This window comes from Macaca fascicularis, chromosome 7, assembly GCF_037993035.2.
Source record: "Macaca fascicularis isolate 582-1 chromosome 7, T2T-MFA8v1.1".
Classification (NCBI taxonomy): domain Eukaryota; kingdom Metazoa; phylum Chordata; class Mammalia; order Primates; family Cercopithecidae; genus Macaca; species Macaca fascicularis.
The window spans coordinates 70,531,003-70,554,284 of NC_088381.1; the positions used below are offsets into that span (position 1 = coordinate 70,531,003).

The window sequence follows — 23,282 nt, forward strand, 5'->3', positions numbered from 1 at the left end:
TTGAAAGTTTGAATCTGATGTACATATTTATTTAAATTAACATATATAGGTTTCTTGGCTGGGCTTTAGGAAAGCCAGAGTTGATTTTGGGTACTGCCACTGACTTTCTGGTTGACCTGAATCCTATGGGTCAGTATCTTCTCTGTCTTGACATCAGTGCTAGGAGATTTGCCTAGTAATATAATCTGTTTCTTTGGCATATTATTATTTTCTTGTTATTGTTCATATGTTTATTAAATGCCTTTCTGTGCCAGGGAGTGGAAAGTAGTGGGTGGAAAGTTTTTCAGAATTTTATCAGCAGACACTTTCCTATCAAAATTCTTTCAAATGCTAATGTTTGATGTCAGGAAGAAAGAGATCCAGAATGCTGTGGTCACTCTTAACCCCCTTTGCTCTATGACCTCTCTGTTCTGTGGTGACCAACTGAGAACACAGTAGCATCATTACTCCAAGTCTCTTGGGGAAGATCAAAACACTCAGCGGCTGTAACATGTTTAGCTATGCCTATGCATTTCTGTCTGCCTATGCGGTTATCAATTCATACACTACAAGGCGGTGAGTTATAAGCTTTTCGTTTTTTTTTTTTTAATCCCACTGATTCCCTTTGAAAGCTAAAGACACTTTCTCCAGGTAGATATATATAAAAACTTGTGAACAATTCAGGGCAATAAGCCACTTGATCAGGTTTAAGTTTTTCCAGGTAAACACTACTTGGGCTTTGTCTTAGCAAATGAAGATCTTAAAGGTCAGGATAATACAGCAACTTCCAGTGAAATAAATCTCACAATTTTTTTTCCAATTATATATCTCTCATGTATCTGTACTGGACACAATATTCTTCCTATGTCTATATCCCCACTTGGTCTTCAACATCTTTCATACTTGATTTATACTTGTGAAAGTCATAAGTACCTTTGATGGATCAACTAAAATGTTACTTTTCGAAGAAAACCTTTTCTGACAATGTAAGTAGATGGCATATCTCCCTTCTCCAAAGTTGCACCCAAGCATTTGTACCTCTCTCTTGAATCATCTATGATTTACTTGGTTATAAAAATAGTTGTCCTTCATCTATTCAACAAACCCTTACTAGGCATTGAGAGCCTCAAAATAAATATAATGTTCTTGCCCTCCCAGAGATGAAGAATCAGATATACATTTGAGAGTCTCCAGAAAATTAAAAACCCTAGATAAGCATACATATGCACTTACACGAAACATATGAATCTCAGAAGATTTGTCCACAACTAGATTGAGAACTTATGCCATGTGATTGCTTGAGTAAATATATGAACAAATAATATAAAGCATTATTATAAATGAAGCGGTAGCAATGTTCCCAGTGTATTTTTTAAAGAAGGGGGATCTCAGTTGATCTCTAACCTTCCATGAACCTCTGCTCTTGAATAATGGTAGGTTAGATATTTCAGACCAACTATTGAACTTTAGATAATTTAAAAATGTGGATAAAATATAAATTTTTTATTCTAAAAATCAATGTTCTAATGATACAATGAGCTTGTAATGGATTGAAGTCAAGAGAGGCAAGAAATTCAGAGAAAAGAGCAAAACTCTGGTACTTTTGTCTTGGTCTTAGTCCATTTTATGCTGCAGTAACAGATTACCAAAAACTAGACAATTTATAATGAACAGAAATTTATTGACTCATAGCTCTAGAGCCTGGGAATTCCAAGATCAAGGGGCTGGCATCTGACCAGGACCTTTGTGCTGCATCATGACATGATAGAAGGCATCACATGATGGAAAGCCAAAGAGAGGGAGAGCGAGAGCAAGAGGGGGTCAAATTCCTCCTTTTCTAAGAAACCCACTCCCAAGATAATAAATCTATTCCCCCAATAATGGCATTAATTCATTCATGAGAGAAGAAACCTCATTGCCTAATTATCTCCTAAAGGTTCTACCCCTTAATACAATTGCATTGGGGATTAAGTTTCTAACACATGGTTTTTGGGGAACACATTCAAATAATAGCAGCTTTGGAAGCATTTACTGTTTTGGAAGGTGTGGTTGGAAAGGTTGAATTGTATATTCAGTGACTTTCCTCATCTAGGAGAACAAGAACAATATAGAGCTCTCCAGGAATGGAGACACTAGCGATCCACTCCCCGCTTTAGGGCTGAGACCTAAAGGACTGCTCTCTAGAAGTAAAAGTGAACCATACACAAGCTAGTCTTCACATAGAGTCGTTCTCCAACTCTTCTGGCTGACTCAGAAAATCTGAAGACTTGAAAAGGTGGTCTCATATGCCTAAAAGTCCTAAGTACCTGCTAGTTGCAAATTAAAAACATCACTGGTGGAAGAAAATGTCATATGAGGCCCTATATTAATTCTACAAGTAATTTAAAAACCAGGCATCAGAGGGAGATAAGTTAATATGGATAAACACCATAAGAAATAATAGATGATAGAATTAGACCCACCAGTACCCCAGAAACTGAAAATACTGCACATAGAATATAAGATAACTTTGGTTGCTGTGGTAAAAGAGATAGAAGCCAAGTTTGAAATTTTGGACAGTGAACTATAATCTACAAGAAGTGATACAGTAGATTTGAAGAGGAACTATTAATCAGAAGAAGTTCTTGAACAAAAAATATAAAAACCAAATGAACAGCTCAATAGGTTTAACTGCAGATTAGACTTGGTCAAAGAAAGAGCTGAAAATCAGGTCATAAGAGACTATACAGAATGAAGCAGAGAAAGTCAAAATAATTGAACATGCTGAAGGGCAGGTAAGATACACAAAGTGAGAAGGTTGGACATACATTTAATTGGAGTTCTGGAAGGAGAGGAGAGAATGAGGCAGCAACAGTATTTAAAGAGACAATGAGAGAGTCTTAGCCCTTCAATATGCTGATAATATTCTAATAGCAATAACATCTTACTGAAGTCTATATTCCCTGAAATATAGCCTTTATTAAGTGTCTGTTGAATTCGTTAGGTGAGGAAACATTCCTATTATATTCTAATCTAGTTTTATATCTTTGAAATTACATCAAAAGTTCTTTCAAAATAGCATATTCTTTAAAATAATATTAGACAATGTGAACTACTGTCTGATGTGGATATGTGTTCAAATATTTGAATCTCTATATTTGCAGTTGTTACTTCAAAAATTAGAGCTAAATCTATAATTGACACTATCAAGTTTAAGCTCTCATTTATAATCTTATGATTAATTTTTGACCAAAAATCTCCCTAAATTCATATACGTTATCTATGATAATACTCTATTTGATTTCTTACGATGTAAGTTTTATAGCAGCCTTTGGCATTGAGTTAAATATTCTAATCTGGTCACAGGTAATGAAAACATTAATATTTACTTGCTTTTGCTTTGTCCTCTTTAATGACATGGTATTTTGATAACTTTATATTTTAATTGGAAATAGAGAAGAAAAATGATGTTTTATAGCTTCCCTGGGAAGCAGATTCTGAGACAAAGATTTGCATGCAGGAAGTTTATTGGGGGAATGCCTGGATCCGCATGTGGGATCATGAAGGAAGTAGGATTGGGCAGAGGGGAGATTGAACTGCAATGTAGTCACAACAGAGGCTCCAGATGATTCCACACTGAGCTCTGCAACTTAGATGGTCCTTCAGCAATTGTCTCATCCTACAGCAAAGGAGTTGAGGCTGTACACCTTCTCCCCTGCATCATTGGCCAGTCATCGGATGAAGGCTGCTTCCAGATATGGGACATGGCTACTATGATCTGTTTGTATTAATATAGCACTTCTGATAGCAAATGTGTGAGGTGGTTCCCACAATAACAACCAACTCTTCAACTTCCTGGATGGCACCTGGGTATCCTACCTTTAACATCAATTCTGATACTAACTACCTGGAGTTAGCATCAGATCTCACAAGTTAAGGGCTTAATCCCATGAGACTGCTTCTACTTCGTATGCCAATCACCTGAAAATTCCTACCAATTGGCTTCATAGCCAGGGAGTTCCCACAGCTCCCTCTTCAGGTTTGATAATTTGCTAGAACAGCTCCCAGAACTCAGGAAAGCACTTTATTTACATTTACCAGTTTATGATAAAGGATAAAAATGAATAGCCAGATGGAGAGGTACATAGAGGAGGTCTGGAAAGGTCCTGAGAGCAGGAACATTAGTCCCAGGAAGTTAGGGTGCACCACCCTACTAGCAGGTCGATGTGTTCAACAGCCTGGAAGCACTCTGAACCCCATCATTTGAGGTTTTTATGTAGGATCCATTACATAGGCCTGATTGATTGAATCATTGGCCTTTGGCAGTTACTTTGATCTCCAGCCCCTCTCCTTTCCCTGAAGGTTGTGAGGTGAGGCTGAAAGTTCCAACCCTCCAACTATGTCTTAGTCTTTCTGGCAACTAGAATCCATCCTGAATCTGTCTAGGGTCCTCCAGTCACCAGCCATCTCATTAGCATACAAAAAGACATGCTTAGCACTCTGGAAATTCCAAGGGTCTTAGAAGCTCTTGTGTCAGGGACCAGGGACTAAGACCAAATATTATAACAAAAGATACTCCTATCATTCAGGAAATTAGAAGGATTTTTCTGTGCCAGGAACTGGGGATGAATATATATATATTTTGAAAAATATATATATATATTTTTTACCATATCATATATATGGAAATATATATATATATTTTTTACCATATCATAATGTCACATGACCTTGGATACTTTTTTTTAACCTTACAGCAATTTCCAGAAGATACTGCTGAGAGCTGTTGGTCACTAATACTCTCTGGGGTTGGGGGGATAATTGCCTCAGTTCTGAAGGGGAGATCTTGGAGGAACACGCCCAGCATCCACTACAGATGATTATTGATAAGACTGAGCATCATAGGACATGGGTTCAAATCTTGGATTTGCTATTAATTGGCTATGTGACCTTTGGCAAGCCATGTAACCTTTTAGGAAACAATTTCCTCATCTGTAAAATAAGTGGTAGTGATAAGATCAGTTTTTCCTAAACTTTAATCATTTGCATACTACTTTTATAATTTTTTTCATATTTTTGGTTCAACTAGACTATTGTTTACTTAACACTATTATTTCCAGGAAATCTGTACATTAAAATTTTTTTTGTTTCTTTTTCTAGAACTGCACATCAAAAATGTAATCATTTTAACCTAACATTATTTAAGGTGAAACTTTTTACATAGCCATAGTATAGCAGTAGCACTTAGCACATACAGGAAGTAGCCACAAAAATAAATGTAATATAAACACATAATGTTATTTAAATCCAGCTAGATATTGTTGCCTGTGCAGTCTCTGAGCCTCAGGTCTGCTTTCTGTTTTCTAAAAAGATTAGCAAATATTGGAGAGGTATTGGAAATAGACTAATAACTGAGACTTGAACAGACATTTCCCAAAAGAATAAACTCTTTACTGAGAATAAACATTTTTCTTTACGTGATACAGTGATATTTAATGCTGTGTCTCCTGTGGCATCTAAATCTAGATCATATACTCTCAGTAGGAGTTTTTCGACCTTTCAAAAAAATCCTGGATTAGGCAGTCTTTTGGGTAAAATTATATTGTTCCATGATTCGCTACTTGTGTGAGAAGAGTATTGGGGAAAAGATATGAATTATAATTTTTTCAGGTCATGCATCTATTAAATACTATCCAGAAGCTTGAGGAATTAAGTTTATTGGCTGAGGTTCCTAATATTATGAGCATGCCATATTTGAAATTTGGCCATGATAAATAGTAAAGAGAATTCAATGCTTCAATTATTTCAATATCCCTGGAAGAAGCAGCCTTTCGTAAAAAATAGACCCTCCTTCCTTGAGAAACCTAATATAGTCCTACCCTATGACCCAGCTTCCCCTCCTCTGAAGTGGCTGATCTGAAGTCAAATGCTCTAGGATCCCCTCTTTGTGAAATCACCAGTTTCTTAATCAGATGTCTTTTTTCATGCTGACCAGGCATTAGCCCACTTATCTTGGAACATTTAGGCATTAATAGGAGGGACCTAGAAAATTGTCCTTCTTGTGATCTTCCTGGAAGGTATCAGACCCTGTACTGAGATGCTCAAACCTGCAGACTCACTTCTAGAATTCCATTATCTCTGCATATGTAGGTCACCATGAGGAGCAGAGCTTTGAGTCTTCTCTAGGACTTCAGCTGTATTCTAAATGTTACTGGAGTTGCTATTCCTGATTCTTTTTGATGTTTATTTTTAGAATTGATACATCGTATTTTTACTTTTACATATTTATGGGATACATGTGATATTTTGTTACATATATAGAATGTGTAATGATCAACTCAGAGTATTTGGACTATCCATCACTTTGAGTATTGGTCATTTCTATGTGTTGGGAGCAGTTCAAGTTCTCTCTTCTAGCTCTATTTAAATATACAATACATTGTTGTTAACTATAGGCATGCCACTCTCCTATTGAACACTAAAACTTATTTTTCTAACTGTGTGTTTGTACACATTAACCAACCTCTCTTTACTCTTCCTCCACATTGACCACCACACACCCTTCCCAGCCTCTGATAACCAACAAGCTAATCTCTATTTCCATGAGATCCACTTTTTTTTAGCTCCCACGTATGAGCGAGAACATGCAATATTTGTCTTTCTGTGCCTGGCTTGTTTCACATCACATAATGATCTCTGGTTCAATCCATGTTGCTGCAAATAACATAATTTTATCCTTTTTTATGGCTGAATAGTATGCCATTATGTATATATGCCACATTTTCTTTATCCATTCATTCACTGATGGACATTCAAGTTGATTCCCTATCTTGGCTCTTGTGAATATTGTTGCAGTAAACATGGGGGTGCAGGTATCTCTTTGATATACAGATTTTCTTTACTTTGGATAAATACTCAGTGGTAGAATTGCTGGATCACATGGTAGTTCTATTTTCAGTTTTTTTAGAAATCTCCATACTGTTTTCCACAGTGGCTGTACTAATTTACACTCCAACCAAATGCATATGAGTTTATTTTTCTGTGCATCCTCACTAGCATCTGATAGTTTTTGTCTTTTTAATAATATCCATTCTTCCTGGGGTAAGATATCTCAGTGTGGTTTTGATTTGCATTTACCTGATGATTAGTGATGCTGGATATTTTTGCATATACCTGTTGACCATTTGTATGTCTTATTTTGAGGAATAATAAGATTTATTCATACCCTTTGACCACTTTGTAATAAAATTATTTATTTATATATTTTTTGCCATTGAGTTCCTTGTGTATTCTGGATATTAGTCCTTTGTTGGATGAATAGTTTGCAAATATTTCTCCCGATCAACAAGTTATCTCTTCATTCTATTGGTTGTTTCCTCTTCTGCACAGAAACTTTTCAGTTTACCGTAGTCCCATTTGTCTATTTTTGGTTTTGTTACCTGTGCTTTTGAGGTCTTAGCCATAAAACTTTGCCTTGGGCCAGTGTCCTAAAGTGTCTCCCCTAAGGTTTATTCTAGTAGTCCTAAAGTTTTGGGTCTTATGTTTAAGTCTTTAATCCATCTTGAGTTGATTTTTAGACATGCTGAGAGATAGGGGTCCATTTTCATTCTTCTGCACGTGAATTTTCCGCTTTACCACCACCATTTGTTGAAGAGGATGTCCTTTCCCCAGTGTATGTTCTTGGTACCTTTGTCCAAAATTAGTTGGCTGCAAATATGTGGATTTATTTCTGGGTTCTCTATTATGTTTCATTGGTCTATGTATCTGTTTTTGTACCAATATCATGCTGTTTTGGTTGCTGTAACCTTGTAATATATGTAGAAGTCAGGTAGTGTAATGCTCCAGCTTTGTTCTTTGTGCTTAGGATTGCTTTGGCTCTTCAAGCTCTTTTTTTGGTTCTATACTAATTTTAGATTTTTTTTTAATTCTGTGAAAAATAACATTGGTATTTTGATAAGGATTGGATTGAATCTGTAGATTGCTTTGGGTAGTATGGTTGTTTTAACAATATTAAGTTTTCTGATCCATAAGCATGGGATGTCTTTCCATTTTTTAGTGTCCTCCTCAATTTTCTTCATCAATGTTTTGCAGTTTTCCTTGTGGAGATCCTTCACCACCTTAAAGCCTTGAAACACAACTTACAAATCTATGACACACAGCAAAAGTTGTGCTAGGAGAAAAGTTTATAGCAATAAATGCCTACTTCAAAAAAATAGAAAATACTTCAAATAAACATTTTGATAATGCACCTGAAAGAACTGGAAAAGCAAGAGCAAAACAAACCCAGAATGAGTAGAAGGAAATAACTAATAAAAATCAGAACAGAGATAAATGAAATACTGACTAAAAAATAATGCTAAGAATCACCATCTTACATTTATTCCTAGGTATTTTATGTTTGGTAGCTATTGCGAGATTGCTTTCTTGATGTAGTTTTTTTTATTGGTTATTTTATTATTGGTATATAAAAATGCTACTGATTTTTGCGTTTTGGTTTTGTATCCTGTCACGTTACTGAAATTGTTTATCAGCTCTAAAAGTTTTTTGGTGGAGTTTTTTGACTTTTGTACATGTAAGATTATGGTATTTTCAAAGGACAATTTGATTTCCTCTTTTCCAATGTGGATGCCTTTTTTTTTTTTTTTTGAAACAGAGTCTTACTCTGTTGCCCAGGCTGGAGTGCAGTGGTGTGATCTTGGCTCACTGCAACCTCTGCCTCCCAGGTTCAAGCGATTCTCCTGCCTCGGCATCCTACACCCAGCTAATTTTTGTATTTTTAGTAGAGATGGGGTTTCACCATGTTGGTCAGGCTGGTCTTGAACTCCTGACCTCAGGAGATCTGCCCGCCTTGGCCTCCTAATGTGCTGGGATGACAGGTGTGAGCCATTGTGCCTGGCTCCAATGTAGATGCCTTTTATTTTTTTTCTCATGCCAGATTGCCTAGTACTTTCAGTACTATGTTGAATAAGAGTGGCAAAAATGGGCATCATTGTCTTGTTTCAATTCTTAGAAGAAGGGATTTCAGTTTTTACTTTTCTGATATGATGTTAACTGTGGGTTTGTGATATATGGCTTTTATTAAGTTGAAGTGTTTCTTCTATGTTTAATTTTTTGAGAGTTTTTTTTTATTGTGAAGGGATGTTGAATTTTATCAAATGCTTTTTCAGCAGGTATTGGGATTGTCAGATGGCTTTTATCCTTCTTTCTAAATATGCAATATATGACAGTTATTGAATTGTGTATGTTGAACCATTCTTGTATCCCTGGTATAAATGTCACTTGATCATGGCTTATTCTAATTTTGATGCGTATTAGATTAAGTAAGCTAGCATTTTGTTTTTGTGTCTATGTTCATGTGAAATATTGGCAGGCAGTGTTCTTTTTCTGTTGAGTCTTTGTCAGGTTTTAGTATTAGGGTAATGCTGACCTTGTAGAATGAATTAGGGAGAATTCTCACCTCTTCAGTTTTTTGGAATAGTTTGAGAAAAACTCGTATTCTTTGTTAGTTTAGTAGAATTCAGCAGTGAAGCCATCTGGTCCTGGGTTTTTCTTTGATGGGAGAAAGAAAAACCCAGTCTCCCATCTCAGACTTTTTTTTAAAAATTATTATTTTACTGATTCAATCTCATTACTGATTATTGGTCTATTCAGGTCTTTTATCTCTTCCTAGTTCAATCTTGGTAGGTTGTATGTGTCCAGGAATTTATCCCTTTCCTCTAACTTCTCCAGTTTCTTACTGTATAGTTCTTCATAATAGTCTCTGATGATCTTTGTATATCTGTGGTCTCAGTTGTAATAGCTTTTTTGTTGTTGTTGTTTCTGATTTTGTTCATTTGGGTGTTTTGGTTAGTCTATCTAGCAGTTTGTCGATTGTACTTATCTTTCAAAAAATGAAGTTTTCATTTTGTTGATACTTAGTATTATTTTTTAGTCAGTATTTCATTTATCTCTGTTCAGATCTTTATTAGTCATTTCCTTTTACTCATTCTGGGTTTGTTCTGCTCTTGCTTTTCTAGTTCTTTCACATGCATTATTAGAATATTTATTTGAAGTTTTTCTACTTTTTTGACGTAGGCATTTATTGCTACAAACTTTTAGCACAACTTTTGCTGTGTACAATAGATTTTGGTATGTTGGGTTTCAATTTTCCTTTGTTTCAAGAAATTTTTTGATTTCCTCCTTAATTTCTTCCTTGAGTTAATAGTCAATCAGGATCATGTTTAATTTCCATATATTTGTACAGTTTCCAAAGTTCCTTTGTTACTGATGTTTAGTTTTATTTTATTGTAGTCTGAGAAGATACTTGATATAATTTTTATTTTTGTGATTGTTGAGTCTTGTTGTTGTCCTAACATTTGGTCTATCCTGGAGAATGGTTCATGTGCTGATGAGAAGAAAGTATATCTGTAACTTGTGAATGAAATGGTCTGTAAATGTCTGTTAGTTCTAAGTTGGTTTAATATACAGCTTAAATCCAGTGGTTTTTTGTTGTTGTTGTTAATTTTCTGTCTTGATGATCTGCCTAATGCTGAGAGTTGGGTGTTAAAGTCCCCAACTATTATTATATTAGAGTCTACCTGTTCTTTTATATCTGATACTATTTGCTTTATAAATCTTTGTGCTCTGGTGTTGAGTGCGCATATGTTTAGAATTGTTATGTCCTCTTGTTCAACTAATCTCTTTATCAGTGTGTAATGACATTTGTCTTTTTTGCTTTTTTAACAGTTTTTGACTTATAGTCTGTTTTATCTGCTACAAGTATAGCTACGGCTGTTTGCTTTTGATTCTGTTCATGTGGAATGTATTTTTCTATTCCCTGACTTTAACCTATATGTTTCTTTACAGGTGAGATGAGTTTCTAGTAGGCAGCATATAGTTCAGTGTTTTCTAAAAATTCATTATTTCAGTCAATATCTTTTAAATGAAAATTTAATGCCTTTGTATTCAAGATTATTATTGGTAAGTGAGGGCTTATTCCTGTCATTTTATGAATTTATTTCTTGTTATTTTGCATATATGAAGAAACCTTTGTTCCTTTCTTTTTCTCACATTGTTAATCATTGTGGTTTGGTGGTTTTCTGTAGCAGTAACATTTGAATCCTTTCTCTCTCTGTCTCTCTCCTTTTTTTTTCTTTTCAGTTGAGATGGAGTCTTGCTCTCTTGCCCAGGCTGGAGTGCAGTGGTGTGATCTCAGCTCACTGCAACGTCCGCCTCCCAGGTTCAAGCAATCCTTTCACCTCAGCCTCCTGAGTAGCTGGGACTACAGGCACGTGCCACCATGCCCAACTTATTTTTCTATTTTAGTTGCCATGGGTTTTGCCACTTTGGCCAGGCTGATCTCAAACTCCTGACCTCAAGTGACCCGCTTACCTCAGCCTCCTGAATTGCTAGGATTACAGGCATGAGTCACCACATTGGTCTCCTTTCTCTTCTTTATTTGTGTGTTTACTCTACCAGTGAGTTTTATACTTTCACATGTTTTCATGATGGTAGATACTGTTCTTTCATTTCCAGTTGTAGGACTTCCTTAAGCATTTCTTGCAGATACAGTCTAGTGGTGATATCTTTTCTCAGCTTTTGCTTGTCTTGAAAATACTTTATTTCTCCTTCATTTATAAGGATAACTTTGCTGTGTATAGCATTCTTGCATAATATTCCCACCCCACCAGCATTTTTAATATATCATCTCATTTTCTCCTGGCCTGTAAGGTTTCTATTGAGAAATTCCCTGTTAGTCTAATAGAGGTTCCCTCATAAGTGACTAGACACTTTTCTCTTGGTGTTTTTAGAATTCTCTTTTTGCTTTTGACTTTTGACAGTTTAACTATAATGTGCTGTGGAGAAGATGTTTTTGAATTGTGTCTATTTGGGGATCTATAAGCTTTCTCTATCTGGATGTCTAAAACTCTTACTAGAATTAGGGATTTTTCAGCCACTATTTTGTTAAATAGGTTTTCTATTTTTCTATTGCCTTCTATTATTCTATTGTCTTTCTATTGTCTTCTGGGACACTGAATATTTAAATAATTGGCCACCTTAAGGTGTCTCATATGTCATGTAGGGTTTGTTCATTCTTTTTTCTTCATTTTTATCTTACTGGGTTTTTTTCCAAAGACCTGTTTTCAAGCTCTGAAATTGTTTCTTCTGTTCTAGCTGTCTATTGTTGAAGTATTTTTTATTTCATTTAATAAATTATTCATTTCCAGGATTTCTGTTTGGTTCTCTTTAATTATATCTATCTTTTTGGTAAATTTGTCATTTATATCCTGAATTGTTTTTGTGATATATTTATATTGTTCATCTGTGTTCTTTAGCATAACAGGGTGATTATAGTAAAAATTAATTTAATTGTACATTTGAAAAATCACGGCCGGGCGCGGTGGCTCAAGCCTGTAATCCCAGCACTTTGGGAGGCCGAGACGGGTGGATCACAAGGTCAGGAGATCGAGACCATCCTGGCTAACATGGTGAAACCCCGTCTCTACTAAAAAATACAAAAAAAAACTAGCCGGGCGAGGTGGCGGGCGCCTGTAGTCCCAGCTACTCGGGAGGCTGAGGCAGGAGAATGGCGTGAACCCGGGAGGCGGAGCTTGCAGTGAGCTGAGATCTGGCCACTGCACTCCAGCCTGGGTGACAGAGCAAGACTCCGTCTCAAAAAAAAAAAAAAAAAAAAAAAAAAGAAAAATCACTGAGCTTCTTTAATATCAATATGTTGAATTCTTTTCCTGGGATTTTGTAAATTTCCTTTTTATTGTAATCTGTTGCTAGAGAATTACGACTTTTTTTGGAGGTGTCATGTTTCCTTGCTTTTTCATGTTTCTTTTGTCCTTATGTTGATATCTGCGCATCTGATAAAACAGTCACTTCTCCCATTTTTTTGGATTTGCTTTTGTAGGTGAGGGCTTTTTCCTGAAGATGTATCAGTGGTGTTGGTTAGCTAGGACACTTTGGTTTTACTTCTGGGTGTGTGCAGTAGTAGTCTCCATGTAATTTCTTCACCTGTAAATGGTGTTAGTGGTGTCTGTGATTTTCTCAGTGACTTTGGTTGCAGTTGTTAGTGGAGGCTGTGGTGAAGTTTTGCTGGGAACGAAAACACCAGACAGTCCAATCCTCAGGCCCAAGTGAAGGCAGTTGAAGGCTGAGCGTGTCTTTCCTTGGTCCTCAGGGTGGCATATGATTGCATTGGTGTTAGCTATTCTAGGCAATTTGGTTCTTGGGTAGCCAGGTGGCTTGCTGACTTGCTCAGGTGCCAGCAATGGTGGCAGTGGGCCAGGTGGGTGGGTGGGTCCTTAGGACCCTGGGCAGTGGGCAGGGCGTGAGTAATGGCAGTAGCCATAGCAGGACAACCCTCTAGCTCCCAAGTGGCCTGTGCTGGTATTGGTAGCAGCTGTGATGGGTGAGGAGGGTCAGTCTTGAGGCACACAGGTGGTGCATGCACGTGGGTGCCTGCTATGCTGGTAGCTGCAGATTGAGTGGGCCTGTCCTCAATCCCGTCAGAGGAGTGCTCAGATGCCAATGGTGGTAAATGGGGCAGGGTGAACTCAAGGATCTCAGATAACACATTTTGGTATTGGGGAGGATAAGGATGGGCCAGGTAGGTGTGTCCTCTGGCCCTCTGGTAGTGCATACAGGTGCTGGCTATGGTAGGGGTGGGGTGATCCCTAGGGCCCCAGTGGAATGTTTGGATGAGGACAGCAGTGGCTGTCATGGCCCTGCTCTTGGGTGGGTTGCTTTTAGTGGCAGCAGTCATAGACAGGCAGCTGGGGAGTATATGCTTTCACCCCAGTGGATGGCTGCAGGTAAGGTAGCCTGTCCTCAGGTCCCTTGTAAGTGCACAGTGGCTCTGCTGCTGAGGTGGCAGGGTTGCTGCCAGTGGCTTGTGCTTTGGCCCTGGGTGCAGCAGCCAATAGTGGCGGTGGCTGTGTGTGGGGGAGTCTTCTCTCAGGGGACATGAAAATGCACAGAGGTCCCACTGGGAGTGGCAGGCTTGTTGCCAATGGCTCGTGCTTTTGCCCTGGAGGCAGCAGCCAGCAGTGGTGATGGCTAAAGGTTAGGGATGCCAGTGGGGCTCCAGGAATGTGGAGATACAGGGGCTGTTGGACCTTATAGCACAATGCAGTCTGGTGAGGGCTGGGCTCTCAAAATAGCACCTTCCTGTAGCTTCTTAGGACTTGTGGGGGTGGTTGTGGGACCCAGTGTGAGCTCCCTCTCTGGAGTAATACCATTGTACGGTCTCCAGGTAGCTACCTACGTTAGTTTCAGGGCCCACAATGGTCAAAGGGCTTTCCCATGGGTAGGGCTGCATGAGTCCATGGTGAGAATGCAGACCACGGGGAGCCCCTTACCTAGCCTTCCCTGCATTGGGGAGCCTCTCCGGGATCCCAGCTGATCCTGGCCGAGAAAGCTGCCTGACTTCCCTCTCGTTCCTTGCCTTAGGTATTTCTTGCCACTTCTTGGTTGAATTCCAGTGTTCTTTCTTAGATGATCTATTCAAAGTGTAATAATATACTTGCTATTTTGGTTCTTCTTTGTGGAGGAGGCAAGTACCAGATGCCTCTAGTCAGCCATCTTGAAGACTCTCTGTTCCTGATTCCTTGTTGAGCTATGTTGACAGATATTTCATCCCAGTTTTTCTGTTCTTCAGTCACCCAATGTTGAGACTCTGGACATCTCTTGCTGAAATCACCTAAGCTAGGTAACCAGAGGATGACTGAATTCTATGTAAGTACCAATTTATATCAGTACTAATAAATAAATTAGAAAGACATATACAAATTACCTAACCTGGGACTAGTAAAGGCACAAACTCATGTTAGTGGGGCCACCATCACTAATTTAGTTAGATCTGCATTCTGAATATTCCTGAGGAATTCAGACCGTGAGGCCTCTTGGCCTCTAGCATAAAACCAGTTGATATCAATAAATAGATAGTGATAAGATGACAACCATCAGCTTAATAACAGAGAAGGAAGAAGGTGAGGGGAAAGAAGAGGAGAGCAGCAGGAAAGAGAGGCCTTTACTCAGCCCTTTTTCTATTTTCCAGGTCATAGGGCAGGGACAAACATCTTTGAATACAACCTCTATGTGGTTAATCGATCCCTCATTTACAAAGTCCAGGTTTGATTACACAAATAAGTGTCTTCTATTCTATTCTAGGCCAACCCAGTCACAGTTCTTTTTGTAACTCTTTGAATCTTTTCTTGGTGTACAGACTTTGTGGCCAATTTAACAAGGTCTGTGAAAGTGAGTGAGTTTTACACGTGCTGTTTAATTTGGTGTGCCTTACAAGTTACATGGACTATCTGGAATTACGCTAGTATTTCTATAATGACCTGATAACTCAGCCGTTCATTTCTTCCAATCACATCTGAAAAATCACTTTTCTCTTTGCTTCTAAATGTTTTGCTCCCATGTGGTTATTTAATTCTGCAAATGGCACAGGGACAAAATTTTTATGACTAATAATGTGCAAGTAAATGTGTGTTCCATCTGATGTGTGGGCGACCTCTCTGGTATGATATAAACTAGTATGCTGTTGTATTTATCAAGTGCTTGGATATAAAGGTAACAGGGTAGTAAATGTGCTTACATTACATGTGCTTGGTCTTTGTTAGATGTGATCCATAGAATTGCTTTGAGGAAAGCTAAATTCCCCATTACCTAGAACAAAATGCATTTGGATGTACCCACTGTACCTATGATCAAAGCAATATTCATGTATGATATTCTGGGGGTGCATGAAGAAGGGGGTTGACATAATGTGGAAGATCTTTAGACCTACCTTGAGTCCTAATGGGAGGAAACCTCCATCTGATTTTCAGATAATACATGTTCGTTTCACTCAATTCCAGTGGCTGTCCTAGGGCATTTTTCCCCCCAGGGGATGTTTGGCAAAGTCTAGAGACAATTTTGGTTGTCATAATGGCAAGGGATGCTACTGGCTAAACATCTTGCAACACTTAGCGTCCTACTCTGCTAAATGTCTTACAATGGACAGAACATGTCCTTCATCCCCAACCCAAAATTATACAGTCCAAAATGTCAACAGTGCCAAAGTTGAGAACCCCATTCCATTCAATCAGTCATTTATCCATTTTACTGATCTAGGCTGAAATTTAAAATGGCACAATACCAGATAGCACAGTGTAATTTTGTCTAGATAATAATTTTTCTAAGAGGGATAGAGACAGAGATGCTGTACTTGCTAGTTCTTGGAGTTGCTCGTAGAAGGATCAGGCTAGTGGATCTCAGGACAAACATTTTCTCTCCAGAGTCATCTCCTAACTTCCTGCAGGCAGTGTGCTGTGGAGCCCTGAAAACCAACTGGCAGTGATCAGTGTTATTTGCTTTGATGTATTCCTAAGGCTGGAGGGATTGTTGAACTTCATGAGTGACACATGCGTGGAGGAGAAGAGTATTATAATTCACAAAAGGGAGACGGAGACCAATTAGAGTAGATCAAAAACAGAACATACCGTGGGAAACATTCAGTGCACAAAATCATCCAGCAAGCTGATGTATGCACACCAAGATCCATGAAAGATGAATATGGCATCCTGCGGTTTACAAGTTCGTGGGTGACCACAGGACAATGTAAAACAGGAGAATTTCACAAACAACTGTGATCCTCCATGGTTTCTCTTTTGTTCTTATTTCTTCTGCAGCATGGCTAAAGATTTTAGAACTTAATTTTCATATGTAGTGCCAGAAAGTGACTTTATCTTTGGAGAGAACTGAGTTGCAATCCTAGTTCTACTGCATATAAACTATGTGCTCTTAGGCAAGTTATCTAGCTTCTTTAAACCTTAGTGTCCTCATCTATAAAATGAGGAAAATGATACCTGCCTGTTGTGAAGATGAAAGGAGATAGAGTTTGTGAATGTGCTCTCACAGTCTTGGCATGTCCCGGGTGCTTGAAGAATACTCACCCAACTCTTTTGCTCTTGGAGCAGAAGCAACGTCAAATCTCTCCGTTCTACCAAAATGTTGAGCTTTTCAGAATCACTTTCTTATAAGTTTAGGAAGCTCTTCAGAGTGCAATTCACCATCTAGAATCCCTCGGTGGGGGTGGGAGGATAAACAATTGTACTCACATTTAACAGTGTTCTGGGTTTTTCTGTTGTTGGGTAGGGCTCAGTGAGGAGAGAAACGGGAGGAGGAAGAATGCCAAACATGATTCAAGAGGTTCATGGATTGGAAAACAGGGATCTCTAGGAATAGACTGGCTGCTATTTTGCCCTCTCAGAGAGTTTCTCAAAGCCTGGTGCATCCATATGGGTTCTAATTTGTGTCTTGCATAGTAGTTCCTCATTTTTTATAGGAAGATCAGCTCTCTTAAAATAGAATAAGAACCAAGACAACAACCAATTCATGCATAGGGAGAGTCCAGATGGATATCATGCTATAAAATCTGTACACCATTTGAGGAGAGCCTCATGCTACCATAATCAGGGCTGCCTTATAACCCTATTTTACATACAATTAAACCTTTTGATCTAAGTTGCAAGCCAATTATCTCGCTGCAACCAGCAAATTAAAATAAGGGGAAGATACTAAAGATGCTTCTTTGACAAAAGCAAGGAACGGCAGTTCTCTTGAGCAGAGATTTAAGTTTACATACTTCACACAGAACAGGTTGAACATAATAGTAATTTTCATAGCAATAAACATTCATTCTCACCAAGAAAGGTGAGATGATTTTGAGTGTCTTCTGTTTAAGGGCATGGGAAATTTCTCTTCAAAATATTTATATAAATAGATACATAGGTAGACATAGCTTTACTGCTTAAAGACATAAAGATATAGGCTAGACTAATCATTGAGGAATAATTCAGTATGCCAGAATATAGGCAATTAGAGTGCACCGTACAAATACCTCCTGTAGTCCCAGGACATTGGTGCATTCTTAACCTAGGAAGTCAGGGGCTCAGAAGCTCACTATTAATTTCAAGTGGATACATTTAGGTGCTTCAGTTTCTCTTCTTGTAAAATGCAAATAAATTGAGGTCAAGAGAGATGATTGGAAAATGCTCCGAGATCTATAGCTAAGAAGGAGAGGGGAGCATGGCCAGGTGCAGTGGTTCATGCTTATAGTCCCAGCACTTTGGGAGGCCAAGACGGGCAGATCATGAGGTCAAGAGATTGAAGCCATCCTGGCCAACATAGTGAAAGCCTGTCTCTACTAAAAATATAAAAATTAGCCAGGCATGGCAGCGCGCACCTGTAGTCCCAGCTACTCAGGAGGCTGTGGCAGGAGAATCTCTTGAACACGGGAGGTGGAGGGTGCAGTGAGCCGAGATTGCACCACTACACTCCAGCCTGGCAACAGAGCGAGACCCCATCTCAAACAAACAAACAAACAAACAAATAAACAAAATCAAGGAAGGGGAGCATGTTGAAGTGAGAATATCTATCATATTTAAGGTCCTTCTCTTTTTTGATTAAACATCTCTGGCTGTAGAATGGATATAGATTGTCTGAAAGTATAAATGAACTCCTTTCATTTTATACTTTCAGGCAACCAACTACAACTCCTTGGTATACCTAGTAGGTACTCATTAAATATTACTATTAATGTAAAATACAGTACTGCAATAATAATAATCAGGGGTAGACCTAGGTTCTGGGGGGCCTGAAGCTTATACAACTTTGGATCTCTCTTTAAGGGGAATAATACAAAACTACAAATACAAAATTAAGTATGAATAAGGACACTTATCTAGAATAAGAAACTTTTACAAAGCAATGATTTTTAAAAAGCTGACAAATACCAAAGCTTCACAAAATCAGAAAAATAATGTATTTTTAAATTGACTTCCTGGCATTGCTTTATAATCCTTTTTTCTCATATCTTTTTTGGCTGAATTTTCTTTGATTGCTCTATTCATATGACATTTTATATAATACCATTTTCTATAGAGAAAATAAGGATAATTCAACCTCTTCTGTAGCATGGTTGATCAAAATTTGTTTTTTGCTACTGACAATTAAAGAAAAATTTCTTTCAGCTCCACAATTTGTTTTTTTGGGGTAATATCAAGTAAACATTTGGGATTATTGTCAAATTTGAGAAAACTTCTATCAAGCTTCTTTTAAGAGCTGTGAGTTTTGAAAGAGCATTTTATAAAGCAGATTCCAGTTCTGTCCATTGCATGCTGCATTTCTCCTCCATGGCTCACATCCAGTGCTAGACGCTGAAGGCAATGTGCTCATGATCATGGGACCTTCGTGTTATGATGCTGGTGAGTCTGCACAGGTCATGATGCTCCTAGAAGCCATTGCTGCAATCAGATGGCCAACAGTAACTTAGTTATCCACAAAAGTTCCTGCAAATCATACAAATAAATTTCATTAAACCCAAGCTAAATAGATCCTCAACTCAACTCCAATACCACCCACACAGGAATCTTAATTGTGGCTAAAATACCTTCCTCCTGCTAGTGGTACAAAATCATATGCCTATGTAAACACATGACTGGGACCCCGTCAGGTATTGAAAGAATCCCATGCAAGTGAGGGACTCCAAAGCTTTAGCTGCATAAGATTTATGGTAACTCTACCTCTGATAGTGACAAATAGCACTGAGGAGAAAATTACAGTTGACCCTTAAACAACGTTGGAGGTTAGGGGTACTGACCCCCATGCAGTAGAAAATCCATGTATAAGTTTTGGCTCCCCCAAACTTAAATTCTAATAGCCTATTGTTGACTGGAAGCCTTACTGATAACGTAAACAGTGGAGTAACACATATGTTGTATGTTATATGTATTGCATAGTATATTCTTACAACAAAGTAAGCTAGAGAAAACAAAGTGTTATTAAAAATTAGAAGAAAGAAAAATATATTTATTAAGTGGGAGTGGATCATCTTAAAGGTCTTCATCCTCATCTTTACTTTGAGTAGGTTGATAAGGAGAAGGAAGAGGATGGTTTAGTCTTGCTGTCCCAGTGGTGGCAGTGGGGGAAGAAAATCCATGTATAAGTGGACCTGCACAGTTCAAACCCATGCTATCCAAGGGCCAACTCTAGTAGAACTGGGCCACCAGCTTGCTCAAGAACTAGCTGTGTGACCTAAGGTTAATCATTTTATTTTTTATGGACCTGGATTTCCCATCTTTAAAGTGAGAAGTTCAAATTAGGGGATGTGTAATGTTCCTGATACCCGCAACGATGTGTGATTCTGTGAACACTTTCTGAACAAGCCTAGCAGTGTCAGGGCAGATGGGGAAGAGCAAGAGGAAATTGTTATTCCTGCATTAAGGACCATCCCTCCTCCCACTTTCTCCTCCAGCAGAGGTTTGTTTAGCAAACAAATCCCGAGTTTTCCCAATACAGCCAAGCTATGAAAGCTCTGTACCACCCAGTATTGCTACAGTGACCAATGTGACAGGTCTATCTTTTATTCTCCCAGGGGTGAGGCATGAGTAGAGAACTGAGCTGTCTGAATGACTTACCCAGGCATTTCTCTTTTGAAAGCCATCTAGGGCAGGAGGAGAATTGCCTGGAGGCAGCTGGGCTCAGGTCAATTCCCTGGTTGGTCCTGAGCATCTCCTGTTTTTGAGGTCCCTAGAAGTCAGACTGTAAGTTTGGGAGGATTCCATGACCTTCTCTCTTTACCTCTTGGCCTTTGATTCCTCTCCTTTGATGGATGGACTGGAAATGGGAGAAAGGTGGGTAGTGACTAGTCCTGCTTGGGCAGTATGTACTTTGAATACTGCTTCAAGGAAGTCCTGGGAATAGCCAAGATTCTGGTGTATGTGTGTGTGTTATGTAGAATAAATTCAGCTGCTAGAAGAGTGACCAGAGAGGAAATTTCTTTTTCTGAATGTTTGTATCTATTTTGGAATTTGGGTGTCAAGGTAGAGATGGGGAAAGCTTTTGCGTTTCCAAGCACAGAGGCTAACACACAGGCAAGGAACAACTGTTGTTGAAGCTGAAACCTCGTGGCTGTTTCCCTTGGCCTGCTACCTTTGGTATGAGTGGGATAGAGGTACTCAGAAAAGAAATGACGTTTGAATTACATTTTGAAGACCCAGTAGAAGTTTCCTGGGAGATCAAGTTGGGAAAACACTTGTGTAATATCAAAAGGCATGCACTTACTTGTTAATCTGGAACTGCTGGCAAATAGAGACTGTCCACTGATACAGGGGTCTCCAACCCCTGAGCCACAGACTGGTAGGAACCAGGCCATGTTAGGAACCAGGCTGCACAGCAGGAGATGAGCAGTAGGCAAGTAAGCAGAGCTTCATCTGTATTTACAGCCACTCCCTATCTCTTACATTACCACCTGAGCTCTGCCTCCTGTCAGATTAGCAGTGGCATTAGATTCTCATAGGAGCACGAGCCCTATCATGAACTGCACCTGTGAGGGATTTAAGTTGTGCTCTCCTTATGAGAATCTAATGTCTGATGATCTGCCATTGTTCCCCAACATCCCCAGATGGAACTGTCTAGTTGCAGGAAAACAAGCTCAGGGTTCCCACTGATTCTACATTATGGTGAGTTGTATAATTATTTCATTATATATTATAATGTAACAACAATAGAAAATAAAGTACACAATAAATGTAATGTGCTTGAATCTACTCAAAACTACCACCCCACACCCACCCTGTCAGTGAAAAAATTGTCTTCCACAAAACTAGTCCCTGGTGTCAAAAAGGCTGGGGAGCTCTGTACTGATAGAAAGGCTGATAACGATGTATGGGCATTTGTCATTCCACATCTTGTTCTTTGCATTTATCCATATATATGCATGTTTAAACAAAAAAGGACATGCTACACATATATTTTTGTATATTTAACACTATAACATGAATATCTTCTCACATTAATAAAAATGTCCTACAACAACATTATTATCAATGATTGAACATTATTCCATTGTATTATGGCAATTTGTTTAATGTTAGGCATTTAGAGTGTTTTCAATTTTTCACGATTAGCAACAGTGATGAAGTGATGAGGATCTTCGCAAATAGATGTTTGTCTCTATCCCTTGGGAATAATTGCAGTAAAATTGTTGGGTCAAAGGGTCTGCACATTTTAAAGGCTTTTGATTAAGTATTTCTAAATTACCCATCCAGGAATGTCGTAGCAATTTACACTCTCTTCAGCAGTGTACGAGAATGCCTATTTCTTCTCACCCTCACCAGGGCCGGACTTTATCAGGCTTTTAAATCTCTCCCCATTTGAGAGGAGAAAGATGGTAATTCATTTTAATTTGCATTTCTTTGATTACTAATGTAATTGAATTTTTAAAAACATGAGCCCATTATCTATTTGAATTTCTACTTTTGTAAATTGCCTGTTATTTCTTTTAGGTAAGGGAAAGTTTTACTTTAGGAAAATTTCCCTTAAAACACTAGAGTCAGATTTTTAAAAACATTATCTTTTGTTCTCACTCTTCAAAAACATGCCTCCCACTGGAAAAATGAAGAAACGATCTAAAAGGAGGAATGGTGTCTCTGTTAGTAAATGGTGAGTCTATCAGCAATGGGACTGGGGCGGATTTTAGCTTTTCTGCTTCAGTTCCCAGCTGTTACCTCAGAGTTGGCTCTCAGCCTTCTTAGTTTTTGTTCAGTACCTTTCACCTCTTTATTTTTTCTTTTTCTTTTCTTTTCTTTCTGTTTTTTTTTTATTTTTGAAATTTTTTAATTTTTTAATTTTTATTTTTTGAGACTGAGTCTTACTCTGTTGCCCAGGCTAGAGTGCAGTGGCATGATCTTGGCTCGCTGCAACCTCTGCCTCCTGGGTTCAAGCGATTCTCCTGCCTCAGCCTCCCGAGTAGCTAGGATTACAGGTGCCTGCCACCACGCCTGGCTCTTTTGTATTTTTAGTAGAGATGGGGTTTCACCATGTTGGCCAGGCTGGTCTCGAACTCCTGACTTCAGGTAGTCCACCTACCTTGGCCTCCCAAAGTGCTGGGATTACAGGTGTGAGCCACTGCACCCGGCCCACCTTTCACCTCTTTCACCTGCCTTTCATTTGAGCTATTTGAGTACCTGCATTATCATGCCCCATCCTAGGTTTTAAGCTCCTAAAAGGCAAGGAAAGTTTCTTCTTTACCCTATAATGCCGTGCCACACCTAACACAGTCACTTGTCCATCACAGGTGCTCACTATGTGAAGTGAACAAATAGGGAATGCCACTTCCCAGTAGTACCATTTTACTACTAGGCAAGATTGAGCTTTCTAGCCCTTCCTCAAACTTGCTAGGTAGTCTAAGAAAAACGACCCAACTTTACAGTGCTTATTCTCCATGCCCCAAAGGAAAGATTGGTAATATTTGTTTATAAGATGCTGTGTGTTATATTGGTTCTTTG

General features: G+C 38.6%; 1 protein-coding gene across 3 annotated transcripts in view; it reads left to right on the plus strand.

Annotated features, from left to right (window-relative positions):
- Window positions 1-23,282, plus strand: part of AGBL1 (AGBL carboxypeptidase 1) — a 947,782-nt gene that overhangs the window by 11,362 nt on the left and 913,138 nt on the right. The window contains exon 1 of one of the 3 annotated variants that reach the window (XM_015453344.4): window positions 14,533-14,679. The exons of the other annotated variants lie outside the window; for them this stretch is intronic. Coding sequence (XP_015308830.3) covers window positions 14,665-14,679 — 15 coding nt within the window. The 5' untranslated portion in view covers window positions 14,533-14,664. Of the gene's footprint in view, window positions 1-14,532; window positions 14,680-23,282 lie in introns of those variants that run through there. 3 annotated transcript variants of the gene reach the window in all.